The sequence below is a fragment of the Mixophyes fleayi genome, chromosome 12, assembly GCF_038048845.1.
Source record: "Mixophyes fleayi isolate aMixFle1 chromosome 12, aMixFle1.hap1, whole genome shotgun sequence".
Taxonomy (NCBI): Eukaryota; Metazoa; Chordata; class Amphibia; order Anura; family Limnodynastidae; genus Mixophyes; species Mixophyes fleayi.
The window spans coordinates 83,434,616-83,460,975 of NC_134413.1; the positions used below are offsets into that span (position 1 = coordinate 83,434,616).

Below are 26,360 nucleotides of genomic sequence, written 5' to 3' on the forward strand. Positions count from 1 at the left end.
TTATGCACCCATCCAACATGAGTCTCACAATGTTTCGTCGCTGCTGGGCGGCTTCCTGGGGGAGTGAGTCTCATTCAACCACCTACTTCAGGAGGGAAGGCAGAGCGACATTAGAGCTTAACTAGGGGTCCGGAGATCACAGGAGAACGGGAGCAGCCCCCCCCCCCCCCCCCCCCCCCCCCCCCGTGACGGACATGTAAATGCACCAACAACAAGGCATCAAAATACACTTTGACCAACTTCAGAGATAAAAAAAAAATTATTTATATATATTTTCCATTTAACTATCTTTAAGTAGACTAACCCATGAACATTGCAGATACTTACGCTAAATGTAACATCATTCTTATGTACTGTGGCTGCATCATCTGTATAAGGAGCTTGGCCGTTGTGTTATGTAACTGATCATATATATATATAAAACCTGATGTCTGTGGGGTGAGCTCCACCGCTGTGTAACCTGCGCAGGGAATCTGCTGCCGAGTGGCTGCACTCAGCAGAGTGCGTGAAGTAATGGGGAGGGCAGGAGCTGGGTGACACAAGGCTGCTGGTTGTGGGTGTCCTCCAAACCAACGCGTTTCATCCTGGTTGTGGACTTCATCTTGGATATGGTGTGAGTGACTGTGTAGTAGGAATGACGGTGTGTAAATAGCTTGTGGGAGGGGTAGAAGGGGGTTCCGGACACTCTGTATTGAAGAGTAATGGAGGGGATCCTGATGATGTAGATGTCCGTGTATGGTGAGGGGCAGTATCTAAGGGACTCCATAGGTGTCTATGGTAAGGGCAGGTGGGTCGCTGCAGATGTGAGCAGAGGACTCGGACCTGCTCAATTCTGATAGCATGTAGGAAAGACTGTCAGTCATAACCTGCACACAGTGTAATAATGTGTATTAGGGTATATGAGGTGTGACAGCCCTGTAGGAGATCCTACATGAGGAGTAGGAGCGGCTCCTTACATTGCTAGGATTAGGGCGACAGTTCTGGACCTACTGGGTCACAACATAGAGATCATACTATCCAAGTGATCATCATCATTGTTTATTTGTAAGGCGTCACAGATTGTATAGAGCCGGACAATCATCTTACAGATATGACAAACATGACTACAATAAGTATTATGACAGATACAGATAACAGTGACATGAATACAATTAAGCATTATAATGTTTCCATGGGTGGTCTTGAACTAGTATTAGTGGAGGATTGACATTAAGACACTTCAACAAGGTCGTACAAGGGAGACGGACATGAGGATAAGAGACCCTTCCTGTGAGAGCTGGAGGGAGACTGAGGACTTAAGGTTGTGGGATATATATGTTATATTGTACGCTTAGATTGTACGCTCCTCTGAGCAGGGCCATCTCTCCTCCTGTTTCCACCACTTCTAACTCTGCTCTCCAGCTACTTAGCCCTCCTCCTCGAGGGTCCTCCACCCCACGTCCACTCTCGCTCCCTCCTCCCCCCTGGGGGTCTCCCTGTCTTCCACGCCCTCCTTCTTGGGCCCCGTCATTTGCGGATCCTCCCTCCCCCTTCCCCGCCCCCTCTAGCTGTGCATTGAGCTTACGGAGTTGCTGTGTTTACTGTACTGTACTGTCTCCCATTGTATTGTAATTTTGTTTGTCTCTGTACGGCACTGCGGACGCCTTGTGGCGCCTTATAAATAAATATTAATAATAATAATAATAATAATAATAATATATAATAAAGAGTATAATGGTGTCTGTTTGCTTGAATGTAGGAGGGACTCCTGGAGTTACTACATTGCAGATGGGGGGTCTCCTGTGTACTGAGCGGCTGTCATGTATCTGCTCATTTTCTATTGAGAGTAAGAGGTAGACTGGTCATGTGATCGTAACACTAGAACCTATACAGTACCAGGGGATGGGGGCTAATCTCCAGCACTAGACAACCTATGTGTTAGTGGCACTTGGTGAGGGGTGGTTAGGTATGAGGTGATAGTAGGGGGATGTGGGGTAATGGGGGTAGAAGGAGGGGGATGGGGGCTAGTCTCCAGCACTAGACAAGCTATGTGTTAGTGGCACTTGGTGAGGGGTGGTTGGGTAGAAGGTGATAGTAGGGCGATGTGGGGTAATGAGGGTAGAAGAAGGGGGATGGGGACTAGACTCCAGCACTACACAAGCTATGTGTTATTAGCACTTGGTGAGGGGTAGTTGGGTAGGAGGTGATAGTAGGGGGATGTGGGGTAATAGGGGTAGAAGGAGGGGATGGGGACTAGTCTCCAGCACTAGCAACCTATGTGTTAGTGGCACTTGGTGAGGGGTGGTTGGGTAGGAGGTGATAGTAGGGGGGGGGGGGGGGGGGGGTGTGGGGTAATGGGGGTAGAAGGAGGGGGATGGGGGCTAGTCTCCAGCACTAGACAAGCTATGTGTTAGGGGCACTTGGTGAGGGGGTGGTTGGGTAGGAGGTGATAGTAGGGGGATGTGAGGTAATGGGGGTAGGAGGGGGATGGGGGCTAGTCTCCAGCACTAGACAAGCTATGTGTTAGTAGCACTTGGTGAGGGGTAGTTGGGTAGGAGGTGATAGCAGGGGGGATGTGGGGTAATGGAGGTAGAAGGAGGGGGATGGGGGCAAGTCTCCAGCACTAGACAAGCTATGTGTTAGTGGCACTTGGTGAGGGGTGGTTGGGTAGGAGGTGATAGTAGGGGGATGTGGGGTAATGGGGGTAGAAGGAGGGGATGGGGGCTAGTCTCCAGCACTAGACAAGCTATGTGTTAGTAGCACTTGGTGAGGGGTGGTTGGGTAGGAGGTGATAGTAGGGCGATGTGGGGTAATGGGGGTAGAAGGAGGGGGATGGGGGATAGTCTCCAGCACTAGACAAGCTATGTGTTAGTGGTACTTGGTGAGGGGTGGTTGGGTAGGAGGTGATAGTAGGGGGATGTGGGGTAATGGGGGTAGAAGGAGGGGGATGGGGGCTAGTCTCCAGCACTAGACAAGCTATGTGTTAGTGGTACTTGGTGAGGGGTGGTTGGGTAGGAGGTGATAGTAGGGGGATGTGAGGTAATGGGGATAGAAAGAGGGGGATGGGGGCTAGTCTCCAGCACTAGACAAGCTATGTGTTAGTGGCACTTGGTGAGGGGTGGTTGGGTAGGAGGTGATAGTAGGGGGATGTGGGGTAATAGGGGTAGAAGAAGGGGGATGGGGACTAGACTCCAGCACTACACAAGCTATGTGTTATTAGCACTTGGTGAGGGGTAGTTGGGTAGGAGGTGATAGTAGGGGGATGTGGGGTAATAGGGGTAGAAGGAGGGGATGGGGACTAGTCTCCAGCACTAGCAACCTATGTGTTAGTGGCACTTGGTGAGGGGTGGTTGGGTAGGAGGTGATAGTAGGGGGGGGGGGGGGTGTGGGGTAATGGGGGTAGAAGGAGGGGGGTGGGGGCTAGTCTCCAGCACTAGACAAGCTATGTGTTAGTAGCACTTGGTGAGGGGTAGTTGGGTAGGAGGTGATAGCAGGGGGGATGTGGGGTAATGGGGGTAGAAGGAGGGGGATGGGGGCAAGTCTCCAGCACTAGACAAGCTATGTGTTAGTGGCACTTGGTGAGGGGTGGTTGGGTAGGAGGTGATAGTAGGGGGATGTGGGGTAATGGGGGTAGAAGGAGGGGATGGGGGCTAGTCTCCAGCACTAGACAAGCTATGTGTTAGTAGCACTTGGTGAGGGGTGGTTGGGTAGGAGGTGATAGTAGGGCGATGTGGGGTAATGGGGGTAGAAGGAGGGGGATGGGGGATAGTCTCCAGCACTAGACAAGCTATGTGTTAGTGGTACTTGGTGAGGGGTGGTTGGGTAGGAGGTGATAGTAGGGGGATGTGGGGTAATGGGGGTAGAAGGAGGGGGATGGGGGCTAGTCTCCAGCACTAGACAAGCTATGTGTTAGTGGTACTTGGTGAGGGGTGGTTGGGTAGGAGGTGATAGTAGGGGGATGTGAGGTAATGGGGATAGAAAGAGGGGGATGGGGGCTAGTCTCCAGCACTAGACAAGCTATGTGTTAGTGGCACTTGGTGAGGGGTGGTTGGGTAGGAGGTGATAGTAGGGGGGATGTGGGGTAATGGGGGTAGAAGGAGAGGGGTTGGGGGCTAGTCTCCAGCACTAGACAAGCTATGTGTTAGTGGCACTTGGTGAGGGGTGGTTGGGTAGGAGGTGATAGTAGAGGGATGTGGGGTAATGGGGGTAGAAGGAGGGGGATGGGGGCAAGTCTCCAGCATTAGAGAAGCTATGTGTTAGTGGCACTTGGTGAGGGGTGGTTGGGTAGGAGATGATAGTAGGGGGATGTGGGGTAATGGGGGTAGAAGGAGGGGGATGGGGGCTAGTCTCCAGCACTAGACAAGCTATGTGTTAGTGACACTTGGTGAGGGGTGGTTGAGTAGGAGGTGATAGTAGGGGGGATGTGGAGTAATGGGGGTAGAAGGAAGTGATGGGGGCTAGTCTGCAGCACTAGACAAGCTATGTGTTAGTGGCACTTGGTGAGGGGTGGTTGGGTAGGAGGTGATAGTAGGAGGGATGTGGGGTAATGGGGGTAGAAGGAGGGGGATGGGGGCTAGTCTCCAGCACTAGACAAGCTATGTGTTAGTGGCACTTGGTGAGGGGTGGTTGAGTAGGAGGTGATAGTAGGGGGATGTGGGGTAATGGGGGTAGAAGGAGAGGGATGGGGCTAGTCTCCAGCACTAGACAAGCTATGTATTAGTGGCACTTGGTGAGGGGTGGTTGGGTAGGAGGTGATAGTAGGGGGATGTGGGGTAATGGGGGTAGAAGGAGGGGGATGGGGGCTAGTCTCCAGCACTAGACAAGCTATGTGTTAGTAGCACTTAGTGAGGGGTGGTTGAGTAGGAGGTGATAGTAGGGGGATGTGGGGTAATGGGGGTAGAAGGAGGGGGATGGGGGCTAGTCTCCAGCACTAGACAAGCTATGTGTTAGTGGCACTTGGTGAGGGGTGGTTGGGTAGGAGGTGATAATAGGGGGATGTGGGGTAATGGGGGTAGAAGGAGGGGGACGGGGGCTAGTCTCCAGCACTAGACAAGCTATGTGTTAGTGACACTTGGTAAGGGGGTGGTTGGGTAGGAGGGGATAGTAGAGGGGATGTGGGGTAATGGGGGTAGAAGGAGGGGATGGGGGCTAGTCTCCAGCACTAGACAAGCTATGTGTTAGTAGCACTTGGTGAGGGGTGGTTGGGTAGGAGGTGATAGCAGGGGGGATGTGGGGTAATGGGGGTAGAAGGAGGGGGATGGGGGCTAGTCTCCAGCACTAGACAAGCAATGTGTTAGTAGCACTTGGTGAGGGGTGGTTGGGTAGGAGGTGATAGTAGGGGCATGTGGGGTAATGGGGGTAGAAGGAGGGGGATGGGGGCTAGTCTCCAGCACTAGACAAGCTATGTGTTAGTAGCACTTGGTGAGGGGTGGTTGGGTAGGAGATGATAGTAGGGGGATGTGGGGTAATGGGGGTAGAAGGAGGGGGATGGGGGCTAGTCTCCAGCACTAGACAAGCTATGTATTAGTGGCACTTGGTGAGGGGTGGTTGGGTAGGAGGTGATAGTAGGGGGATGTGGGGTAATGGGGGGGGGGGGCTAGTCTCCAGCACTAGACAAGCAATGTGTTAGTAGCACTTGGTGAGGGGTGGTTGGGTAGGAGGTGATAGTAGGGGGATGTGGGGTAATGGGGAGGGGATGTGGGGTAATGGGGGGGGGGGGCTAGTCTCCAGCACTAGACAAGCAATGTGTTAGTAGCACTTGGTGAGGGGTGGTTGGGTAGGAGGTGATAGTAGGGGGATGTGGGGTAATGGGGGTAGAAGGAGGGGGATGGGGGCTAGTCTCCAGCACTAGACAAGCTATGTGTTAGTAGCACTTGGTGAGGGGTGGTTGGGTAGGAGATGATAGTAGGGGGATGTGGGGTAATGGGGGTAGAAGGAGGGGGATGGGGGCTAGTCTCCAGCACTAGACAAGCTATGTGTTAGTGACACTTGGTGAGGGGTGGTTGAGTAGGAGGTGATAGTAGGGGGGATGTGGAGTAATGGGGGTAGAAGGAAGTGATGGGGGCTAGTCTGCAGCACTAGACAAGCTATGTGTTAGTGGCACTTGGTGAGGGGTGGTTGGGTAGGAGGTGATAGTAGGAGGGATGTGGGGTAATGGGGGTAGAAGGAGGGGGATGGGGGCTAGTCTCCAGCACTAGACAAGCAATGTGTTAGTAGCACTTGGTGAGGGGTGGTTGGGTAGGAGGTGATAGTAGGGGGATGTGGGGTAATGGGGGTAGAAGGAGGGGGATGGGGGCTAGTCTCCAGCACTAGACAAGCTATGTGTTAGTGGCACTTGGTGAGGGGTGGTTGGGTAGGAGGTGATAGTAGGGGGATGTGGGGTAATGGGGGTAGAAGGAGGGGGATGGGGGCTAGTCTCCAGCACGAGACAAGCTATGTGTTAGTAGCACTTAGTGAGGGGTGGTTGGGTAGGAGGTGATAGTAGGGGGATGTGGGGTAATGGGGGTAGAAGGAGGGGATGGGGGCTAGTCTCCAGCACTAGACAAGCTATGTGTTAGTGACACTTGGTAAGGGGGTGGTTGGGTAGGAGGGGATAGTAGAGGGGATGTGGGGTAATGGGGGTAGAAGGAGGGGATGGGGGCTAGTCTCCAGCACTAGACAAGCTATCTGTTAGTAGCACTTGGTGAGGGGTGGTTGGGTAGGAGGTGATAGCAGGGGGGATGTGGGGTAATGGGGGTAGAAGGAGGAGGATGGGGGCTAGTCTCCAGCACTAGACAAGCAATGTGTTAGTAGCACTTGGTGAGGGGTGGTTGGGTAGGAGGTGATAGTAGGGGGATGTGGGGTAATGGGGGTAGAAGGAGGGGGATGGGGGCTAGTCTCCAGCACTAGACAAGCTATGTATTAGTGGCAGTTGGTGAGGGGTGGTTGGGTAGGAGGTGATAGTAGGGGGATGTGGGGTAATGGGGGGGGGATGTGGGGTAATGGGGGGGGGGCTAGTCTCCAGCACTAGACAAGCTATGTGTTAGTGGCACTTGGTGAGGGGTGGTTGGGTAGGAGGTGACAGTAGGGGGGATGTGGGGTAATGGGGGTAGAAGGAGGGGGATGGGGGCTAGTCTCCAGCACTAGACAAGCTATGTGTTAGTAGCACTTGGTGAGGGGTGGTTGGGTAGGAGGTGATAGTAGGGGGGATGTGAGGTAATGGGGGTAGAAGGAGGGGGATGGGGACTAGTCTCCAGCACTAGACAAGCTATGTGTTAGTGGCACTTGGTGAGGGGTGGTTGGGTAGGAGGTGACAGTAGGGGGGATGTGGGGTAATGGGGGTAGAAGGAGGGGGATGGGGGCTAGTCTCCAGCACTAGACAAGCTATGTGTTAGTAGCACTTGGTGAGGGGTGGTTGGGTAGAAGGTGATAGTAGGGGGGATGTGAGGTAATGGGGGTAGAAGGAGGGGGATGGGGGCTAGTCTCCAGCACTAGACAAGCTATGTGTTAGTGGCACTTGGTGAGGGGTGGTTGGGTAGGAGGTGATAGTAGGGGGATGTGGGGTAATGGGGGTAGAAGGAGGGGGATGGGGGCTAGTCTCCAGCACTAGACAAGCTATGTGTTAGTGGCACTTGGTGAGGGGTGGTTGGGTAGGAGGTGATAGTAGGGGGATGTGGGGTAATGGGGGTAGAAGGAGGGGGATGGGGGCTAGTCTCCAGCACTAGACAAGCTATGTGTTAGTAGCACTTAGTGAGGGGTGGTTGGGTAGGAGGTGATAGTAGGGGGATGTGGGGTAATGGGGGTAGAAGGAGGGGGATGGGGGCTAGTCTCCAGCACTAGACAAGCTATGTGTTAGTGGCACTTGGTGAGGGGTGGTTGGGTAGGAGGTGATAATAGGGGGATGTGGGGTAATGGGGGTAGAAGGAGGGGGATGGGGGCTAGTCTCCAGCACTAGACAAGCTATGTGTTAGTGGCACTTGGTGAGGGGTGGTTGGGTAGGAGGTGATAGTAGGGGGATGTGGGGTAATGGGGGTAGAAGGAGGGGGATGGGGGCTAGTCTCCAGCACTAGACAAGCTATGTGTTAGTAGCACTTGGTGAGGGGTGGTTGGGTAGGAGATGATAGTAGGGGGATGTGGGGTAATGGGGGTAGAAGGAGGGGGATGGGGGCTAGTCTCCAGCACTAGACAAGCTATGTGTTAGTGACACTTGGTGAGGGGTGGTTGAGTAGGAGGTGATAGTAGGGGGGATGTGGAGTAATGGGGGTAGAAGGAAGTGATGGGGGCTAGTCTGCAGCACTAGACAAGCTATGTGTTAGTGGCACTTGGTGAGGGGTGGTTGGGTAGGAGGTGATAGTAGGAGGGATGTGGGGTAATGGGGGTAGAAGGAGGGGGATGGGGGCTAGTCTCCAGCACTAGACAAGCAATGTGTTAGTAGCACTTGGTGAGGGGTGGTTGGGTAGGAGGTGATAGTAGGGGGATGTGGGGTAATGGGGGTAGAAGGAGGGGGATGGGGGCTAGTCTCCAGCACTAGACAAGCTATGTGTTAGTGGCACTTGGTGAGGGGTGGTTGGGTAGGAGGTGATAGTAGGGGGATGTGGGGTAATGGGGGTAGAAGGAGGGGGATGGGGGCTAGTCTCCAGCACGAGACAAGCTATGTGTTAGTAGCACTTAGTGAGGGGTGGTTGGGTAGGAGGTGATAGTAGGGGGATGTGGGGTAATGGGGGTAGAAGGAGGGGATGGGGGCTAGTCTCCAGCACTAGACAAGCTATGTGTTAGTGACACTTGGTAAGGGGGTGGTTGGGTAGGAGGGGATAGTAGAGGGGATGTGGGGTAATGGGGGTAGAAGGAGGGGATGGGGGCTAGTCTCCAGCACTAGACAAGCTATCTGTTAGTAGCACTTGGTGAGGGGTGGTTGGGTAGGAGGTGATAGCAGGGGGGATGTGGGGTAATGGGGGTAGAAGGAGGAGGATGGGGGCTAGTCTCCAGCACTAGACAAGCAATGTGTTAGTAGCACTTGGTGAGGGGTGGTTGGGTAGGAGGTGATAGTAGGGGGATGTGGGGTAATGGGGGTAGAAGGAGGGGGATGGGGGCTAGTCTCCAGCACTAGACAAGCTATGTATTAGTGGCAGTTGGTGAGGGGTGGTTGGGTAGGAGGTGATAGTAGGGGGATGTGGGGTAATGGGGGGGGGATGTGGGGTAATGGGGGGGGGGGCTAGTCTCCAGCACTAGACAAGCTATGTGTTAGTGGCACTTGGTGAGGGGTGGTTGGGTAGGAGGTGACAGTAGGGGGGATGTGGGGTAATGGGGGTAGAAGGAGGGGGATGGGGGCTAGTCTCCAGCACTAGACAAGCTATGTGTTAGTAGCACTTGGTGAGGGGTGGTTGGGTAGGAGGTGATAGTAGGGGGGATGTGAGGTAATGGGGGTAGAAGGAGGGGGATGGGGACTAGTCTCCAGCACTAGACAAGCTATGTGTTAGTGGCACTTGGTGAGGGGTGGTTGGGTAGGAGGTGACAGTAGGGGGGATGTGGGGTAATGGGGGTAGAAGGAGGGGGATGGGGGCTAGTCTCCAGCACTAGACAAGCTATGTGTTAGTAGCACTTGGTGAGGGGTGGTTGGGTAGAAGGTGATAGTAGGGGGGATGTGAGGTAATGGGGGTAGAAGGAGGGGGATGGGGGCTAGTCTCCAGCACTAGACAAGCTATGTGTTAGTGGCACTTGGTGAGGGGTGGTTGGGTAGGAGGTGATAGTAGGGGGATGTGGGGTAATGGGGGTAGAAGGAGGGGGATGGGGGCTAGTCTCCAGCACTAGACAAGCTATGTGTTAGTGGCACTTGGTGAGGGGTGGTTGGGTAGGAGGTGATAGTAGGGGGATGTGGGGTAATGGGGGTAGAAGGAGGGGGATGGGGGCTAGTCTCCAGCACTAGACAAGCTATGTGTTAGTAGCACTTAGTGAGGGGTGGTTGGGTAGGAGGTGATAGTAGGGGGATGTGGGGTAATGGGGGTAGAAGGAGGGGGATGGGGGCTAGTCTCCAGCACTAGACAAGCTATGTGTTAGTGGCACTTGGTGAGGGGTGGTTGGGTAGGAGGTGATAATAGGGGGATGTGGGGTAATGGGGGTAGAAGGAGGGGGATGGGGGCTAGTCTCCAGCACTAGACAAGCTATGTGTTAGTGGCACTTGGTGAGGGGTGGTTGGGTAGGAGGTGATAGTAGGGGGATGTGGGGTAATGGGGGTAGAAGGAGGGGGATGGGGGCTAGTCTCCAGCACTAGACAAGCTATGTGTTAGTAGCACTTGGTGAGGGGTGGTTGGGTAGGAGGTGATAGTAGGGGGGATGTGAGGTAATGGGGGTAGAAGGAGGGGGATGGGGACTAGTCTCCAGCACTAGACAAGCTATGTGTTAGTGGCACTTGGTGAGGGGGTGGTTGGGTAGGAGGGGATAGTAGAGGGGATGTGGGGTAATGGGGGTAGAAGGAGGGGATGGGGGCTAGTCTCCAGCACTAGACAAGCTATCTGTTAGTGGCACTTGGTGAGGGGTGGTTGGGTAGGAGGTGATAGTAGGGGGATGTGGGGTAATGGGGGTAGAAGGAGGGGGATGGGGGCTAGTCTCCAGCACTAGACAAGCTATGTGTTAGTGGCACTTGGTGAGGGGTGGTTGGGTAGGAGGTGATAGTAGGGGGATGTGGGGTAATGGGGGTAGAAGGAGGGGGATGGGGGCTAGTCTCCAGCACTAGACAAGCTATGTGTTAGTAGCACTTAGTGAGGGGTGGTTGGGTAGGAGGTGATAGTAGGGGGATGTGGGGTAATGGGGGTAGAAGGAGGGGGATGGGGGCTAGTCTCCAGCACTAGACAAGCTATGTGTTAGTGGCACTTGGTGAGGGGTGGTTGGGTAGGAGGTGATAATAGGGGGATGTGGGGTAATGGGGGTAGAAGGAGGGGGATGGGGGCTAGTCTCCAGCACTAGACAAGCTATGTGTTAGTGGCACTTGGTGAGGGGTGGTTGGGTAGGAGGTGATAGTAGGGGGATGTGGGGTAATGGGGGTAGAAGGAGGGGGATGGGGGCTAGTCTCCAGCACTAGACAAGCTATGTGTTAGTAGCACTTGGTGAGGGGTGGTTGGGTAGGAGATGATAGTAGGGGGATGTGGGGTAATGGGGGTAGAAGGAGGGGGATGGGGGCTAGTCTCCAGCACTAGACAAGCTATGTGTTAGTGACACTTGGTGAGGGGTGGTTGAGTAGGAGGTGATAGTAGGGGGGATGTGGAGTAATGGGGGTAGAAGGAAGTGATGGGGGCTAGTCTGCAGCACTAGACAAGCTATGTGTTAGTGGCACTTGGTGAGGGGTGGTTGGGTAGGAGGTGATAGTAGGAGGGATGTGGGGTAATGGGGGTAGAAGGAGGGGGATGGGGGCTAGTCTCCAGCACTAGACAAGCAATGTGTTAGTAGCACTTGGTGAGGGGTGGTTGGGTAGGAGGTGATAGTAGGGGGATGTGGGGTAATGGGGGTAGAAGGAGGGGGATGGGGGCTAGTCTCCAGCACTAGACAAGCTATGTGTTAGTGGCACTTGGTGAGGGGTGGTTGGGTAGGAGGTGATAGTAGGGGGATGTGGGGTAATGGGGGTAGAAGGAGGGGGATGGGGGCTAGTCTCCAGCACGAGACAAGCTATGTGTTAGTAGCACTTAGTGAGGGGTGGTTGGGTAGGAGGTGATAGTAGGGGGATGTGGGGTAATGGGGGTAGAAGGAGGGGATGGGGGCTAGTCTCCAGCACTAGACAAGCTATGTGTTAGTGACACTTGGTAAGGGGGTGGTTGGGTAGGAGGGGATAGTAGAGGGGATGTGGGGTAATGGGGGTAGAAGGAGGGGATGGGGGCTAGTCTCCAGCACTAGACAAGCTATCTGTTAGTAGCACTTGGTGAGGGGTGGTTGGGTAGGAGGTGATAGCAGGGGGGATGTGGGGTAATGGGGGTAGAAGGAGGAGGATGGGGGCTAGTCTCCAGCACTAGACAAGCAATGTGTTAGTAGCACTTGGTGAGGGGTGGTTGGGTAGGAGGTGATAGTAGGGGGATGTGGGGTAATGGGGGTAGAAGGAGGGGGATGGGGGCTAGTCTCCAGCACTAGACAAGCTATGTATTAGTGGCAGTTGGTGAGGGGTGGTTGGGTAGGAGGTGATAGTAGGGGGATGTGGGGTAATGGGGGGGGGATGTGGGGTAATGGGGGGGGGGGCTAGTCTCCAGCACTAGACAAGCTATGTGTTAGTGGCACTTGGTGAGGGGTGGTTGGGTAGGAGGTGACAGTAGGGGGGATGTGGGGTAATGGGGGTAGAAGGAGGGGGATGGGGGCTAGTCTCCAGCACTAGACAAGCTATGTGTTAGTAGCACTTGGTGAGGGGTGGTTGGGTAGGAGGTGATAGTAGGGGGGATGTGAGGTAATGGGGGTAGAAGGAGGGGGATGGGGACTAGTCTCCAGCACTAGACAAGCTATGTGTTAGTGGCACTTGGTGAGGGGTGGTTGGGTAGGAGGTGACAGTAGGGGGGATGTGGGGTAATGGGGGTAGAAGGAGGGGGATGGGGGCTAGTCTCCAGCACTAGACAAGCTATGTGTTAGTAGCACTTGGTGAGGGGTTGTTGGGTAGAAGGTGATAGTAGGGGGGATGTGAGGTAATGGGGGTAGAAGGAGGGGGATGGGGGCTAGTCTCCAGCACTAGACAAGCTATGTGTTAGTGGCACTTGGTGAGGGGTGGTTGGGTAGGAGGTGATAGTAGGGGGATGTGGGGTAATGGGGGTAGAAGGAGGGGGATGGGGGCTAGTCTCCAGCACTAGACAAGCTATGTGTTAGTGGCACTTGGTGAGGGGTGGTTGGGTAGGAGGTGATAGTAGGGGGATGTGGGGTAATGGAGGTAGAAGGAGGGGGATGGGGGCTAGTCTCCAGCACTAGACAAGCTATGTGTTAGTAGCACTTAGTGAGGGGTGGTTGGGTAGGAGGTGATAGTAGGGGGATGTGGGGTAATGGGGGTAGAAGGAGGGGGGATGGGGGCTAGTCTCCAGCACTAGACAAGCTATGTGTTAGTGGCACTTGGTGAGGGGTGGTTGGGTAGGAGGTGATAATAGGGGGATGTGGGGTAATGGGGGTAGAAGGAGGGGGATGGGGGCTAGTCTCCAGCACTAGACAAGCTATGTGTTAGTGGCACTTGGTGAGGGGTGGTTGGGTAGGAGGTGATAGTAGGGGATGTGGGGTAATGGGGGTAGAAGGAGGGGGATGGGGGCTAGTCTCCAGCACTAGACAAGCTATGTGTTAGTAGCACTTGGTGAGGGGTGGTTGGGTAGGAGGTGATAGTAGGGGGGATGTGAGGTAATGGGGGTAGAAGGAGGGGGATGGGGACTAGTCTCCAGCACTAGACAAGCTATGTGTTAGTGGCACTTGGTGAGGGGTGGTTGGGTAGGAGGTGACAGTAGGGGGGATGTGGGGTAATGGGGGTAGAAGGAGGGGGATGGGGGCTAGTCTCAGCACTAGACAAGCTATGTGTTAGTAGCACTTGGTGAGGGGTGGTTGGGTAGGAGGTGATAGTAGGGGGGATGTGAGGTAATGGGGGTAGAAGGAGGGGGATGGGGGCTAGTCTCCAGCACTAGACAAGCTATGTGTTAGTGGCACTTGGTAAGGGGTGGTTGGGTAGGAGGTGATAGTAGGGGGATGTGGGGTAATGGGGGTAGAAGGAGGGGGATGGGGGCTAGTCTCCAGCACTAGACAAGCTATGTGTTAGTAGTACTTAGTGAGGGGTGGTGTTGGGTAGGAGGTGATAGTAGGGGGATGTGGGGTAATGGGGGTAGAAGGAGGGGGATGGGGGCTAGTCTCCAGCACTAGACAAGCTATGTGTTAGTGACACTTGGTAAGGGGGTGGTTGGGTAGGAGGGGATAGTAGAGGGGATGTGGGGTAATGGGGGTAGAAGGAGGGGATGGGGGCTAGTCTCCAGCACTAGACAAGCTATGTGTTAGTAGCACTTGGTGAGGGGTGGTTGGGTAGGAGGTGATAGCAGGGGGGATGTGGGGTAATGGGGGTAGAAGGAGGGGGATGGGGGCTAGTCTCCAGCACTAGACAAGCAATGTGTTAGTAGCACTTGGTGAGGGGTGGTTGGGTATGAGGTGATAGAGGGGGATGTGGGGTAATGGGGGTAGAAGGAGGGGGATGGGGGCTAGTCTCCAGCACTAGACAAGCTATGTGTTAGTGGCACTTGGTGAGGGGTGGTTGGGTAGGAGGTGATAATAGGGGGATGTGGGGTAATGGGGGTAGAAGGAGGGGGATGGGGGCTAGTCTCCAGCACTAGACAAGCTATGTGTTAGTGGCACTTGGTGAGGGGTGGTTGGGTAGGAGGTGATAGTAGGGGGATGTGGGGTAATGGGGGTAGAAGGAGGGGGATGGGGGCTAGTCTCCAGCACTAGACAAGCTATGTGTTAGTAGCACTTGGTGAGGGGTGGTTGGGTAGGAGGTGATAGTAGGGGGGATGTGAGGTAATGGGGGTAGAAGGAGGGGGATGGGGACTAGTCTCCAGCACTAGACAAGCTATGTGTTAGTGGCACTTGGTGAGGGGTGGTTGGGTAGGAGGTGACAGTAGGGGGGATGTGGGGTAATGGGGGTAGAAGGAGGGGGATGGGGGCTAGTCTCCAGCACTAGACAAGCTATGTGTTAGTAGCACTTGGTGAGGGGTGGTTGGGTAGGAGGTGATAGTAGGGGGGATGTGAGGTAATGGGGTAGAAGGAGGGGGATGGGGGCTAGTCTCCAGCACTAGACAAGCTATGTGTTAGTGGCACTTGGTGAGGGGTGGTTGGGTAGGAGGTGATAGTAGGGGGATGTGGGGTAATGGGGTAGAAGGAGGGGGATGGGGGCTAGTCTCCAGCACTAGACAAGCTATGTGTTAGTAGTACTTAGTGAGGGGTGGTTGGGTAGGAGTTGATAGTAGGGGGATGTGGGGTAATGGGGGTAGAAGGAGGGGATGGGGGCTAGTCTCCAGCACTAGACAAGCTATGTGTTAGTGACACTTGGTAAGGGGGTGGTTGGGTAGGAGGGGATAGTAGAGGGGATGTGGGGTAATGGGGGTAGAAGGAGGGGATGGGGGCTAGTCTCCAGCACTAGACAAGCTATGTGTTAGTAGCACTTGGTGAGGGGTGGTTGGGTAGGAGGTGATAGCAGGGGGGATGTGGGGTAATGGGGGTAGAAGGAGGGGGATGGGGGCTAGTCTCCAGCACTAGACAAGCAATGTGTTAATAGCACTTGGTGAGGGGTGGTTGGGTATGAGGTGATAGAGGGGGATGTGGGGTAATGGGGGTAGAAGGAGGGGGATGGGGGCTAGTCTCCAGCACTAGACAAGCTATGTGTTAGTGGCACTTGGTGAGGGGTGGTTGGGTAGGAGGTGATAGTAGGGGGATGTGGGGTAATGGGGGTAGAAGGAGGGGGATGGGGGCTAGTCTCCAGCACTAGACAAGCTATGTGTTAGTAGCACTTAGTGAGGGGTGGTTGGGTAGGAGGTGATAGTAGGGGGATGTGGGGTAATGGGGGTAGAAGGAGGGGGATGGGGGCTAGTCTCCAGCACTAGACAAGCTATGTGTTAGTGGCACTTGGTGAGGGGTGGTTGGGTAGGAGGTGATAATAGGGGGATGTGGGGTAATGGGGGTAGAAGGAGGGGGATGGGGGCTAGTCTCCAGCACTAGACAAGCTATGTGTTAGTGACACTTGGTAAGGGGGTGGTTGGGGTAGGAGGGGATAGTAGAGGGGATGTGGGGTAATGGGGGTAGAAGAAGGGGATGGGGGCTAGTCTCCAGCACTAGACAAGCTATGTGTTAGTAGCACTTGGTGAGGGGTGGTTGGGTAGGAGGTGATAGCAGGGGGGATGTGGGGTAATGGGGGTAGAAGGAGGGGGATGGGGCTAGTCTCCAGCACTAGACAAGCAATGTGTTAGTAGCACTTGGTGAGGGGTGGTTGGGTAGGAGGTGATAGTAGGGGGATGTGGGGTAATGGGGGTAGAAGGAGGGGGATGGGGGCTAGTCTCCAGCACTAGACAAGCTATGTGTTAGTAGCACTTGGTGAGGGGTGGTTGGGTAGGAGGTGATAGTAGGGGGATGTGGGGTAATGGGGAGGGGATGTGGGGTAATGGGGGGGGGGGGGCTAGTCTCCAGCACTAGACAAGCTATGTGTTAGTGGCACTTGGTGAGGGGTGGTTGGGTAGGAGGTGACAGTAGGGGGGATGTGGGGTAATGGGGGTAGAAGGAGGGGGATGGGGGCTAGTCTCCAGCACTAGACAAGCTATGTGTTAGTAGCACTTGGTGAGGGGTGGTTGGGTAGGAGGTGATAGTAGGGGGATGTGAGGTAATGGGGGTAGAAGGTGGGGATGGGGACTAGTCTCCAGCACTAGACAAGCTATGTGTTAGTGGCACTTGGTGAGGGGTGGTTGGGTAGGAGGTGACAGTAGGGGGGATGTGGGGTAATGGGGGTAGAAGGAGGGGGGATGGGGGCTAGTCTCCAGCACTAGACAAGCTATGTGTTAGTAGCACTTGGTGAGGGGTGGTTGGGTAGGAGGTGATAGTAGGAGGGATGTGAGGTAATGGGGGTAGAAGGAGGGGGATGGGGGCTAGTCTCCAGCACTAGACAAGCTATGTGTTAGTAGCACTTAGTGAGGGGTGGTTGGGTAGGAGGTGATAGTAGGGGGATGTGGGGTAATGGGGGTAGAAGGAGGGGATGGGGGCTAGTCTCCAGCACTAGACAAGCTATGTGTTAGTGACACTTGGTAAGGGGGTGGTTGGGTAGGAGGGGATAGTAGAGGGGATGTGGGGTAATGGGGGTAGAAGGAGGGGATGGGGGCTAGTCTCCAGCACTAGACAAGCTATCTGTTAGTAGCACTTGGTGAGGGGTGGTTGGGTAGGAGGTGATAGCAGGGGGGATGTGGGGTAATGGGGTAGAAGGAGGGGGATGGGGGCTAGTCTCCAGCACTAGACAAGCAATGTGTTAGTAGCACTTGGTGAGGGGTGGTTGGGTAGGAGGTGATAGTAGGGGGATGTGGGGTAAATGGGGGTAGAAGGAGGGGGATGGGGGCTAGTCTCCAGCACTAGACAAGCTATGTGTTAGTAGCACTTGGTGAGGGGTGGTTGGGTAGGAGATGATAGTAGGGGGATGTGGGGTAATGGGGGTAGAAGGAGGGGGATGGGGGCTAGTCTCCAGCACTAGACAAGCTATGTGTTAGTGGCACTTGGTGCGGGGTGGTTGGGTCGGAGGTGATAGTAGGGGGATGTGGGGTAATGGGGGTAGAAGGAGGGGGATGGGGGCTAGTCTCCAGCACTAGACAAGCTATGTGTTAGTAGCACTTGGTGAGGGGTGGTTGGGTAGGAGGTGATAATAGGGGGGATGTGGGGTAATGGGGGTAGGAGGGGGATGGGGGTTAGTCATGGTGTGTGAGCCCCTCTGTGGTGTATGGGGTGTAGCTGGTCTGGGTATTAAGTCTCTCACAGCTCTACCATTATAATAACCAGCTCTGCTATTACTAACAGCCTTCTGCTGACTGCAGCACAATGAGGATTATGTAGCAGCTGATGTGAGAGCTCAGCCGCATGTATGAAGCCCTGATGGCCCGGAGCCTGCACATAAACATGGGGGAACTCTATGGGGGTAAAATTATATTATTATAGGGAGATATTACCTCAGCCTTATACAGGGCCCGGATGTACAACTGCAGGATCCAAGATGGCGGCTGAGGAGAATGTGACTCCGCCCCCTGTGTAGTGTAATGTGTTGTCAGGGGCGGAGATGTGTCCGTAAGACCAATAGTGTGTGGGAGACTACGGGAAAATGGCCGCATGAAAGTGTAAATGGGTGAGGTAAGGCCGGTATAGCGGGAGGTGTTTGGGACAGAAATGTCCGATGTAGAGAATCTGTGGTTGTAATGTAAGAATGCAATCACGTGCAAAATATATAGTGTATCGTACTTTACTGTCCTCAGTGCCGGGCAGCGGCGGCCATTTTCCCGTAGTCTCCCACACAATATTGGTTTTACAGCTATATCTCCGCCCCTGACATCAACTTACGCTGGACGGGGAGGGCGTGGTCACATGCTGTCTCGGACGCCATCTTTGAACCTGGAGCTCTGCCATCAGACATATACCACATCTGGGCCCTGTACAAGGTGGAGTTAATATCTCAGTATCTATAATAATAATATATTAGTTACTGGAGGTTTCTCCTTTGTATGAAGTGGAGGATAAAGAAAGATCCTCCTCAGATCAGCACATGATGTATATTAGGTGCACAATGACCTTTATGTCACTATGTTAATGTATTTGTGGTTACTTCTCTGTTGATGTATGTTACATATCACACCCACAAGCAGGTACATAACACAGGAGGCCGCCATATTGTATTTATTCCCCCTTACGTGTAGGTGCAGGTAACACAGAGCGCCTTTTTGTTTTGTACCATTTATTTATTCAGTAATAAGGTAGAAAGAACATATAAGTGAATATACAAAGAATCCATGTAAGACACTCGTCTCAGCATATAAATATTAAAATAAAATTTGTAGTTGTTAGTGTCTTTTGTCTGTTTATTAAATGGTTCATTGAAGAAATTTTGGCGTTGCAAAGTTTCGTGTAAAAACGAAGAATATATATATATATAATCAAATAAAAGATATATCTGGCGCTAATCACCACAGCGTGACAACTTTGAATCAGAGTAATATAATATCAGTCCCACATATAAAATCCATGAAAATCACTTGACTCTTGTAAGAGTGGCAGCCTCAGAAGCCTGAAACCAGATGGTTGGTCCGGACGGATGCAATGCTGTAATACAAGAACAGGCGGGGCGCCTCTAAGTGGAATATCAAATATACAAGGTGGAAATGCGTAATAATATGTGTACCGTAAGGTAAGCAGCAATGGGTCTCCAGGAAAAAATGAAGCAGTCTCTGCTGTACTTGTAGTCCTCCAAATCTCCACCAATCAGTCACACAATAGGGAAAGAGCAAACACAGTGTAACACTGAAATGTAATTGGTAAGGGCCGTTCACCAAATACCCCACAATCCTATGGAGTGTCTGAGATTGTTGTCTCAGATTATCATATACAGGACACCCAAATGAGTGCAGCAAATGTGTAATAAAAAATCTGCGTACCAAAAATCATGTAGATCTCACGTCTAGGTACTTAAGACATATGCAACATCAATGACTTCACAATCCCAGCCTCATACAAGTGGCGAAAATGCATAAGATTGAAAAAAGAAGATAATTATGTTTGCTCTTTCCATATTTTTTCCATTGTATATTTGATATTCCACTTAGCGGCGCCCTGCCTGTTCTTGTAATACTATATATATATATATATATATATATATATATATATATATATATATATATATATTATAGCGAGTGGTACAATATATTGCATACAACACATCATCACCATCAGGAAAGACCCTATTTGAGTCCACCTCTCTCAGGCAGTGGGTAAAGCTAATGCTGTTTTGCTGGCATTTGCTACCAGCGATCCTAGAGCTTCTACCTGCTCATCCACAGCAGTTTGTGGGAATCTTTCATTGGCAGACCCCGGGGTAGTAAGGTCAGAGTAGATTGCAGAGATCGAAGATGCACGGCGCAAAGACAGGGAATTGAATGATGTCAGGGGCCCTCTATGGAGGTTAGATTTGATGGTCTGATAGAAATGTCTAAGCTGTGAAATATGGTAACGGCTTCTCGTTGGGATGGTGTACTCCTCCTGGAGCTCAGACAATTGAGGAAAGACATGAGCTCATTCTAAATAATTTACAAATCTCACTCCAACTACTAATCATGGAAAAGTGGATGGTCCTCACGTTCTGAAGGGAACGTGCGTTACTTCAGAGATGTACTGTTGGTGAGGAGGAGGGCGTTAAGTAATAAGACTTGGTGGCATAGCTCCAAATTGATAGTGAGAATAATTTATTTATTACATTCCACAAAATGAAAGCTAAAAGCTGATTGGTTGCTATAGGCAACATCTCCACTTTTTCGGACCTGCAGTATAGTAAATATACCCCTTAAATCCTTCTAGAGTTTTGTGAGGGATGATTGGGGGTTCAGAACCAAAAGCAGGGCATCATTGGCATAAAGGGACATTTTGTGGCCAGAGGTAATGCTGGAGATGTAGGGAATATGCCTGGATCTTGATGGCAAGGGGCTTGATCACTAGTGCAAATATCAAAGTTGAGAGGGTGGCAGCCTTGTTTTGTGCTGTTAAATATTGCAAAGTACGCGGAAATTACACCAATTGTGGAAACCATCGCGGAGGGGTTGTGGTGCGGAGCAGTCAATGCTGATAAAAAAAAAATCAGAAAAAAACATTCAAGATAAAAAGTGGAACATTAATTGTCAAAAAATGTGATCAAATGCCTTTTCAGTGTCCAGGGACAACAAAGTGTGTGGGTGTTTCTGGCTATGGAGATTGTTGATGAGATTGATTGTACACCTTGGGCTAGATTTACTAAGCTGCGGGTTTAAAAAAGTGGGGATGTTGCCTATAGCAACCAATCAGATTCTAGCTTTCATTTATTTAGTACCTTCTACAAAATGACAGCTAGAATCTGATTGGTTGCTATAGGCAACATCCCCACTTTTTCAAACCCGCAGCTTAGTAAATCTAGCCCCTTGTGGTGTTTGACGGTCGCCATCTTGGCCTGGGGGCCGAGTCTGGTTTCATGGATTTATTTGCCGCTGCAAAACATTTCTGCAGTCTAAGTTGGGTCGTAAGAGCCCTGATGTGTCTTTATTAAATGTTGGGATCCTTTTTGACGGAGTTTGTTGACTAGAACGGTGTTATTTTTGTCCGCCTTATCGTAGACGCGTTATCGTAAAAGTTTTCTTAGGGTGATAACTGCTTTTTTTTTTCAAGAGTAAGGTGTTAAATTGATCCTCATGCACATTAATTTCCACCACATGCGATTTGTACTTCCAAAATAGAGTTTACATATTTTTTGTGTAGATTGGAAGCTGCATCACGGTGGCTCAGTGGTTAGCACTTCTGCCTCACAGCACTGGGGTCATGAGTTCAATTCCCGACCATGGCCTTATCTATGTGGAGTTTGTATGTTCTCCCCAAGCTTGTGTGGGTTTCCTCAGGGTGCTCCGGTTTCTTCCCACACTCCAAAAACATACTGGTAGGTTAATTGACTGCTTTCAAAAATTGACCCTAGTCTCTCTCTCTCTCTCTCTCTCTCTCTCTCTCTCTCTCTCTCTCTCGCTCTCTGTGTGTGTACTAGGGAATTTAGACTGTAAGCTCCAATGGGGCAGGGGACTGATGTGAGTCAGTTCTCTGTACAGCGCTGCGGAATTAGTGGCGCTATCTAAATAAATGGTGATGATGATGAGGAACCTCTAATATTGGCTTTATAAGCTTCCCATATAATTACAGAAGCTACATCATCTGTTGCATTTAAGCTGAAACACTAACCTCCTACGTTTTTAGCTCAAGAGCAGTGTCACGAACAGCACTCACCTGAGCCTGCGTGATGTGTGTGTGACACAGGGTTAACCAAAAAAACAACCAATACAAAATAACTTTGAACCTTATCAAAACCATGTTATAATGCAAGGGGTGCAAATGATTTATTATTTTGCACATAAGGAAAATACTGGTAGTTTTTTCATGAAGGACGCAAATACTTGATAGCTTTATTTCTACACTGACATTAAAAGTTGATCTAGGACATGTCCTACCCCAATTGCAAATCTGTTTCTGCTTTACTTTTCTTATGTGAATCAGGCCCACTGTGTCATTACAGATTCTCAAATAATATCTCCAGGCCTGGTCTTTCCATTGTCATCAGGTAATCTTTTTGTTGCTCTAACAATCCGTAGCTACAGAGCCTAGAAGACAGAAAGAGAAAATTACATTGGAATCACCATTCAGCAGATGTAATACATCACAGTGATAATATAAGGAGTCACCTCTATCACTGTATGTGTTATATGTGACTGCTTCTATCATCTGTATAACACATACTCCTCTCCCTGTGTAACTAAACATAGTAATAGGAGGTCTATGTACCTGATCTCTTTCATACCTCTGTATAACACATACTCCTCTCCCTGTGTAACTAAGCATAGTAATAGGAGGTCTATGTACCTGATCTCTCTCATACCTCTGTATAACACATATTCCTCTCTCTGTGTAACTAACCATAGTAATAGGAGGTCTATGTACCTGATCTCTCTCATACCTCTGTATAACACATATTCCTCTCCTGTGTAACTAAGCATAGTAATAGGAGGTCTATGTACCTGATCTCTCTCATACCTCTGTATAACACATACTCCTCTCCCTGTATAACTAAGCATAGTAATAGGAGGTCTATGTACCTGATCTCTCTCATACCTCTGTATAACACATATTCCTCTCTCTGTGTAACTAACCATAGTAATAGGAGGTCTATGTACCTGATCTCTCTCATACCTCTGTATAACACATACTCCTCTCCCTGTGTAACTAAGCATAGTAATAGGAGGTCTATGTACCTGATCTCTCTCATACCTCTGTATAACACATACTCCTCTCCCTGTATAACTAAGCATAGTAATAGGAGGTCTATGTACCTGATCTCTCTCTTACCTCTGTATAACACATACTCCTCTCCCTGTATAACTAAGCATAGTAATAGGAGGTCTATGTACCTGATCTCTCTCATACCTCTGTATAACACATATTCCTCTCCTGTGTAACTAAGCATAGTAATAGGAGGTCTATGTACCTGATCTCTCACACCTCTGTATAACACATACTCCTCTCTCTGTGTAACTAACCATAGTAATAGGAGGTCTATGTACCTGATCTCTCTCATACCTCTGTATAACACATACTCCTCTCCCTGTGTAACTAAGCATAGTAATAGGAGGTCTATGTACCTGATCTCTCTCATACCTCTGTATAACACATACTCCTCTCCCTGTATAACTAAGCATAGTAATAGGAGGTCTATGTACCTGATCTCTCATACCTCTGTATAACACATACTCCTCTCCCTGTATAACTAAGCATAGTAATAGGAGGTCTATGTACCTGATCTCTCTCATACCTCTGTATAACACATATTCCTCTCCTGTGTAGCTAAGCATAGTAATAGGAGGTCTATGTACCTGATCTCTCTCATACCTCTGTATAACACATACTCCTCTCCCTGTGTAACTAAGCATAGTAATAGGAGGTCTATGTACCTGATCTCTCTCATACCTCTGTATAACACATATTCCTCTCCTGTGTAGCTAAGCATAGTAATAGGAGGTCTATGTACCTGATCTCTCTCATACCTCTGTATAACACATACTCCTCTCCCTGTATAACTAAGCATAGTAATAGGAGGTCTATGTACCGGATCTCCTTCAGGCTGGTAGATCTCTGTATAAGATCCTTGATGAAGTTGTATCCACGGTCCTGGAAACAATTGTGACTCAGATCCAGATGTGTGAGGTTTGTGTTGTTACTCAGTGACACCAGTACTGCAGCTTCTCTGTCTGTCAACTGGTTCTTCCCGAGACTACAAGATGTGACATGAACACATTGTACACAATATAAAGGAGATACAAAGTACAATAAGGGAACAGGTGAAACATGTACAATTCTATAACACTCATGGCTCAAATCTTGCACTCATCAAATGTATCCCCACACGTGTCAATCTCTCTGCTTATTAACTCTACAACAATGCGACCTCCTGAGAGCTCCTTCACTCTCTATTCCCCAGAACAGGTAAATAAATATTTACTTACATCAAACATTTTACTACCTCCCTTCCCCCAACATTCCCACCCACAGGATTTACATGTCCCAGGGCCAGACAGCGGGACAGGGCTCTAAAGTCGGGACTGTCCCACTAAACTTGGGAGAGTTGGGAGCTATGTTACACTGCACTCCCACACTATACGTTACTGCCAGCGGCATTAAATAGCTACACCCCCACACACTACTACCACACTAACACTACCCTGCCAAGTCATCAAGGTACTGTGGGAGGCATTCTTCATGCACTACGACTTAGGATGTAAGCTCTTACGAGCAGGGCCCTCTTCCCTCTTGTCTCTACCATTTCTTCTGCTCCAGCCTCCCTATAATTGCTATGCCTGGAGCTCCGGGAGTCTTGGCAATAATCATATATTGTTTTACCCTGTATGGTCTACTGTTTTGTATTGTGTACGGCGCAGCGGAAATCTTGTGGCGCCTTATAAATAAATTATAATAATAATACGGACTACCAACACAGATCCAGACCGCGTGTCCTGTGTATAGTCCTTGGGGTAAAAAGTTCCCATGAAAGTTCTCTGTATTGACCCTTAATGTATTTGTACATAGTAATCATATCTCCTCTTAGACGCCTCTTTTCTAAAGTAAACATCCTAAACTGGCTAACCTTTCCTCATAACTTAATGACTCCATACCCTTTATCAATTTTATCGCCCTTCTCTGAACCCTTTCTAGTTCCAAATTATCTTTTTTATAGAGTGGTGCCCAGAACTGTACTGCATATTCAAGATAAGGGCTTACCAACGATTTATACAGTGGCAAAATTACACTGTCTTCCCTTGCATCTATGCCCCTTTTTATGCATGCCAATACTTTTTTGCCCTTGCAGCTGCTGCTTGACATTGAGCACTATTGCTAAGTCTGTCTACGAGCACTCCCAAATCCTTTTCCATTATAGATTCTCCTGAATTAATTCCATTTAATTTATATATTGCGTTCTTGTTTTTGATCCCTAAATGCATAACCTTACATTTATCTGTGTTAAACCTCATATTCCATTTGGCCGCCCAATCCTCCAGTTTATTTAAGTCCCTCTGTAGAGAAGCTACATCTTGCTCTGATTTTATTACCTTACAGAGTTTAGTGTCATCTGCAAAAATAGAAACTTTACTCTCTAAACCATCACCAAGGTCATTAATAAATATATTAAAAAGGAGTGGTCCCAGCACAGAACCTTGAGGTACTCCACTTAAAACATTTGACCAATTAGAAAATGTTCCATTTATCACAACTCTCTGTTCCCAATTCTTTAACCAGTTTTCGATCCAAGTACAAATGTTGTTTCCTAGATCCAGTTCCCTTATTTTGTAAACCAACCTCTTGTGTGGCGCTGTATCAAAGGCCTTTGCAAAATCTAAGTAGACCACATCTACTGTGCTGCCCTGGTCTAAGTTCCCACTAACTTCCTCATAGAAACTAATTAGATTAGTTTGACATGACCTATCCCTCACAAATCCATGCTGATTCCCACTATAATCTTATTGTGCACCAATTAATCCTGAATACTATCCCTTAATATACCTTCCAGTAGTTTCCCCACTATTGATGTCAGGCTTACAGGTCTATAATTCTCTGGTTGTGATCTTGTCCCCTTTTTAAACAACGGCACCACATCTGCTATTCGCCAATCCCTTGGTACCGAGCCTGATGAGATTGAATCTCTGAAAATTAAGAATAGCGGTCTAGCTATTTCCGAGTTTAGCTCCATAAGAACCCTTGGGTGTATGCCATCTGGACCTGGAGCTTTATTTATCTTAATATTCTTCAGTTGCCTTTGGACTTCTTCCTCTGTCAACCAAGTATTAATTAATGGTACGGTTTCATTTCCATTTGTATGTATCATTTCTACCATTTGTTCCTCTCTAGTGAATACTGAAGAAAAGAAAGTGTTTAATATCTCTGCTTTTTCCTTACTATCATTTATCAATTCACCCATCTCAATTCATAGGGGTCCTATATTATCTTTTTTTAATCCTTTTGCCATTTATATACTTGAAAAAATGTTTGGGGTTTGTCTTACTTTCTTTTGCCACTTGTTTTTCATTTTCTAATTTAGCCAATCTAATTTCCTCTTTGCATGTGTTATTACATTCCTTGTACCTACGGAAGGACTCCTCTGACCCTTCAGACTTAAACAATTTAAATGCACGCTTCTTCCTTTGCATTTCTTCCCTTACCTTTTTATTTAGCCACATTGGTTTAGACTTAATTCTTTTACATTTATTTCCCATAGGAATGAACAGTGTCGGACTGGGGCATGAAGGGCCCACCGGGGGACTGCAACGCTAGGGGCCCACCAGAGGGGGTGTGGCCAGCCATCAGAGTCGAAACCAGACATCAGAGGGGGAGTGGCCAGCCCACGAAGGACAGCTAGCACCATAGTGTAGTATATAAAGAATGCAGTGTGTATATAAAGAGTACACAGTCTTGATCTGCCTTTTAGATTGGGCAGAACAGTCACCAAAAATCGGGATTGTCCCACTAGAATCATAACATTTGACAGACTGTCCTACCTGTTCTTGTTACCACCTGTGGCTGCTGGTTTCTTTAGTTGCAGCTTGTCTGGCTCCTGGAATGTTGGGGGCCAATATTTAGAAGAAAAA

General features: G+C 50.0%; 2 protein-coding genes across 2 annotated transcripts in view; both read right to left on the bottom strand.

Moving 5' to 3' along the window:
- Window positions 1–17,951, bottom strand: part of LOC142108407 (uncharacterized) — an 87,556-nt gene extending 69,605 nt beyond the window's left edge. Inside the window, exon 1 of the mRNA XM_075192029.1 lies at window positions 17,631–17,951. The gene's annotated coding sequence lies outside the window, so the exon portion shown is untranslated. The remainder of the gene's footprint in view (window positions 1–17,630) is intronic.
- Window positions 17,952–21,545: 3,594 nt separating this feature from the next.
- Window positions 21,546–26,360, bottom strand: part of LOC142108951 (NACHT, LRR and PYD domains-containing protein 12-like) — a 54,593-nt gene continuing 49,778 nt past the window's right edge. Inside the window, exons 7-8 of the mRNA XM_075192921.1 lie at window positions 23,330–23,494; window positions 21,546–21,830 (exon numbers count right to left, since the gene is read on the bottom strand). Coding sequence (XP_075049022.1) covers window positions 21,740–21,830; window positions 23,330–23,494 — 256 coding nt within the window. The 3' untranslated portion in view covers window positions 21,546–21,739. The remainder of the gene's footprint in view (window positions 21,831–23,329; window positions 23,495–26,360) is intronic.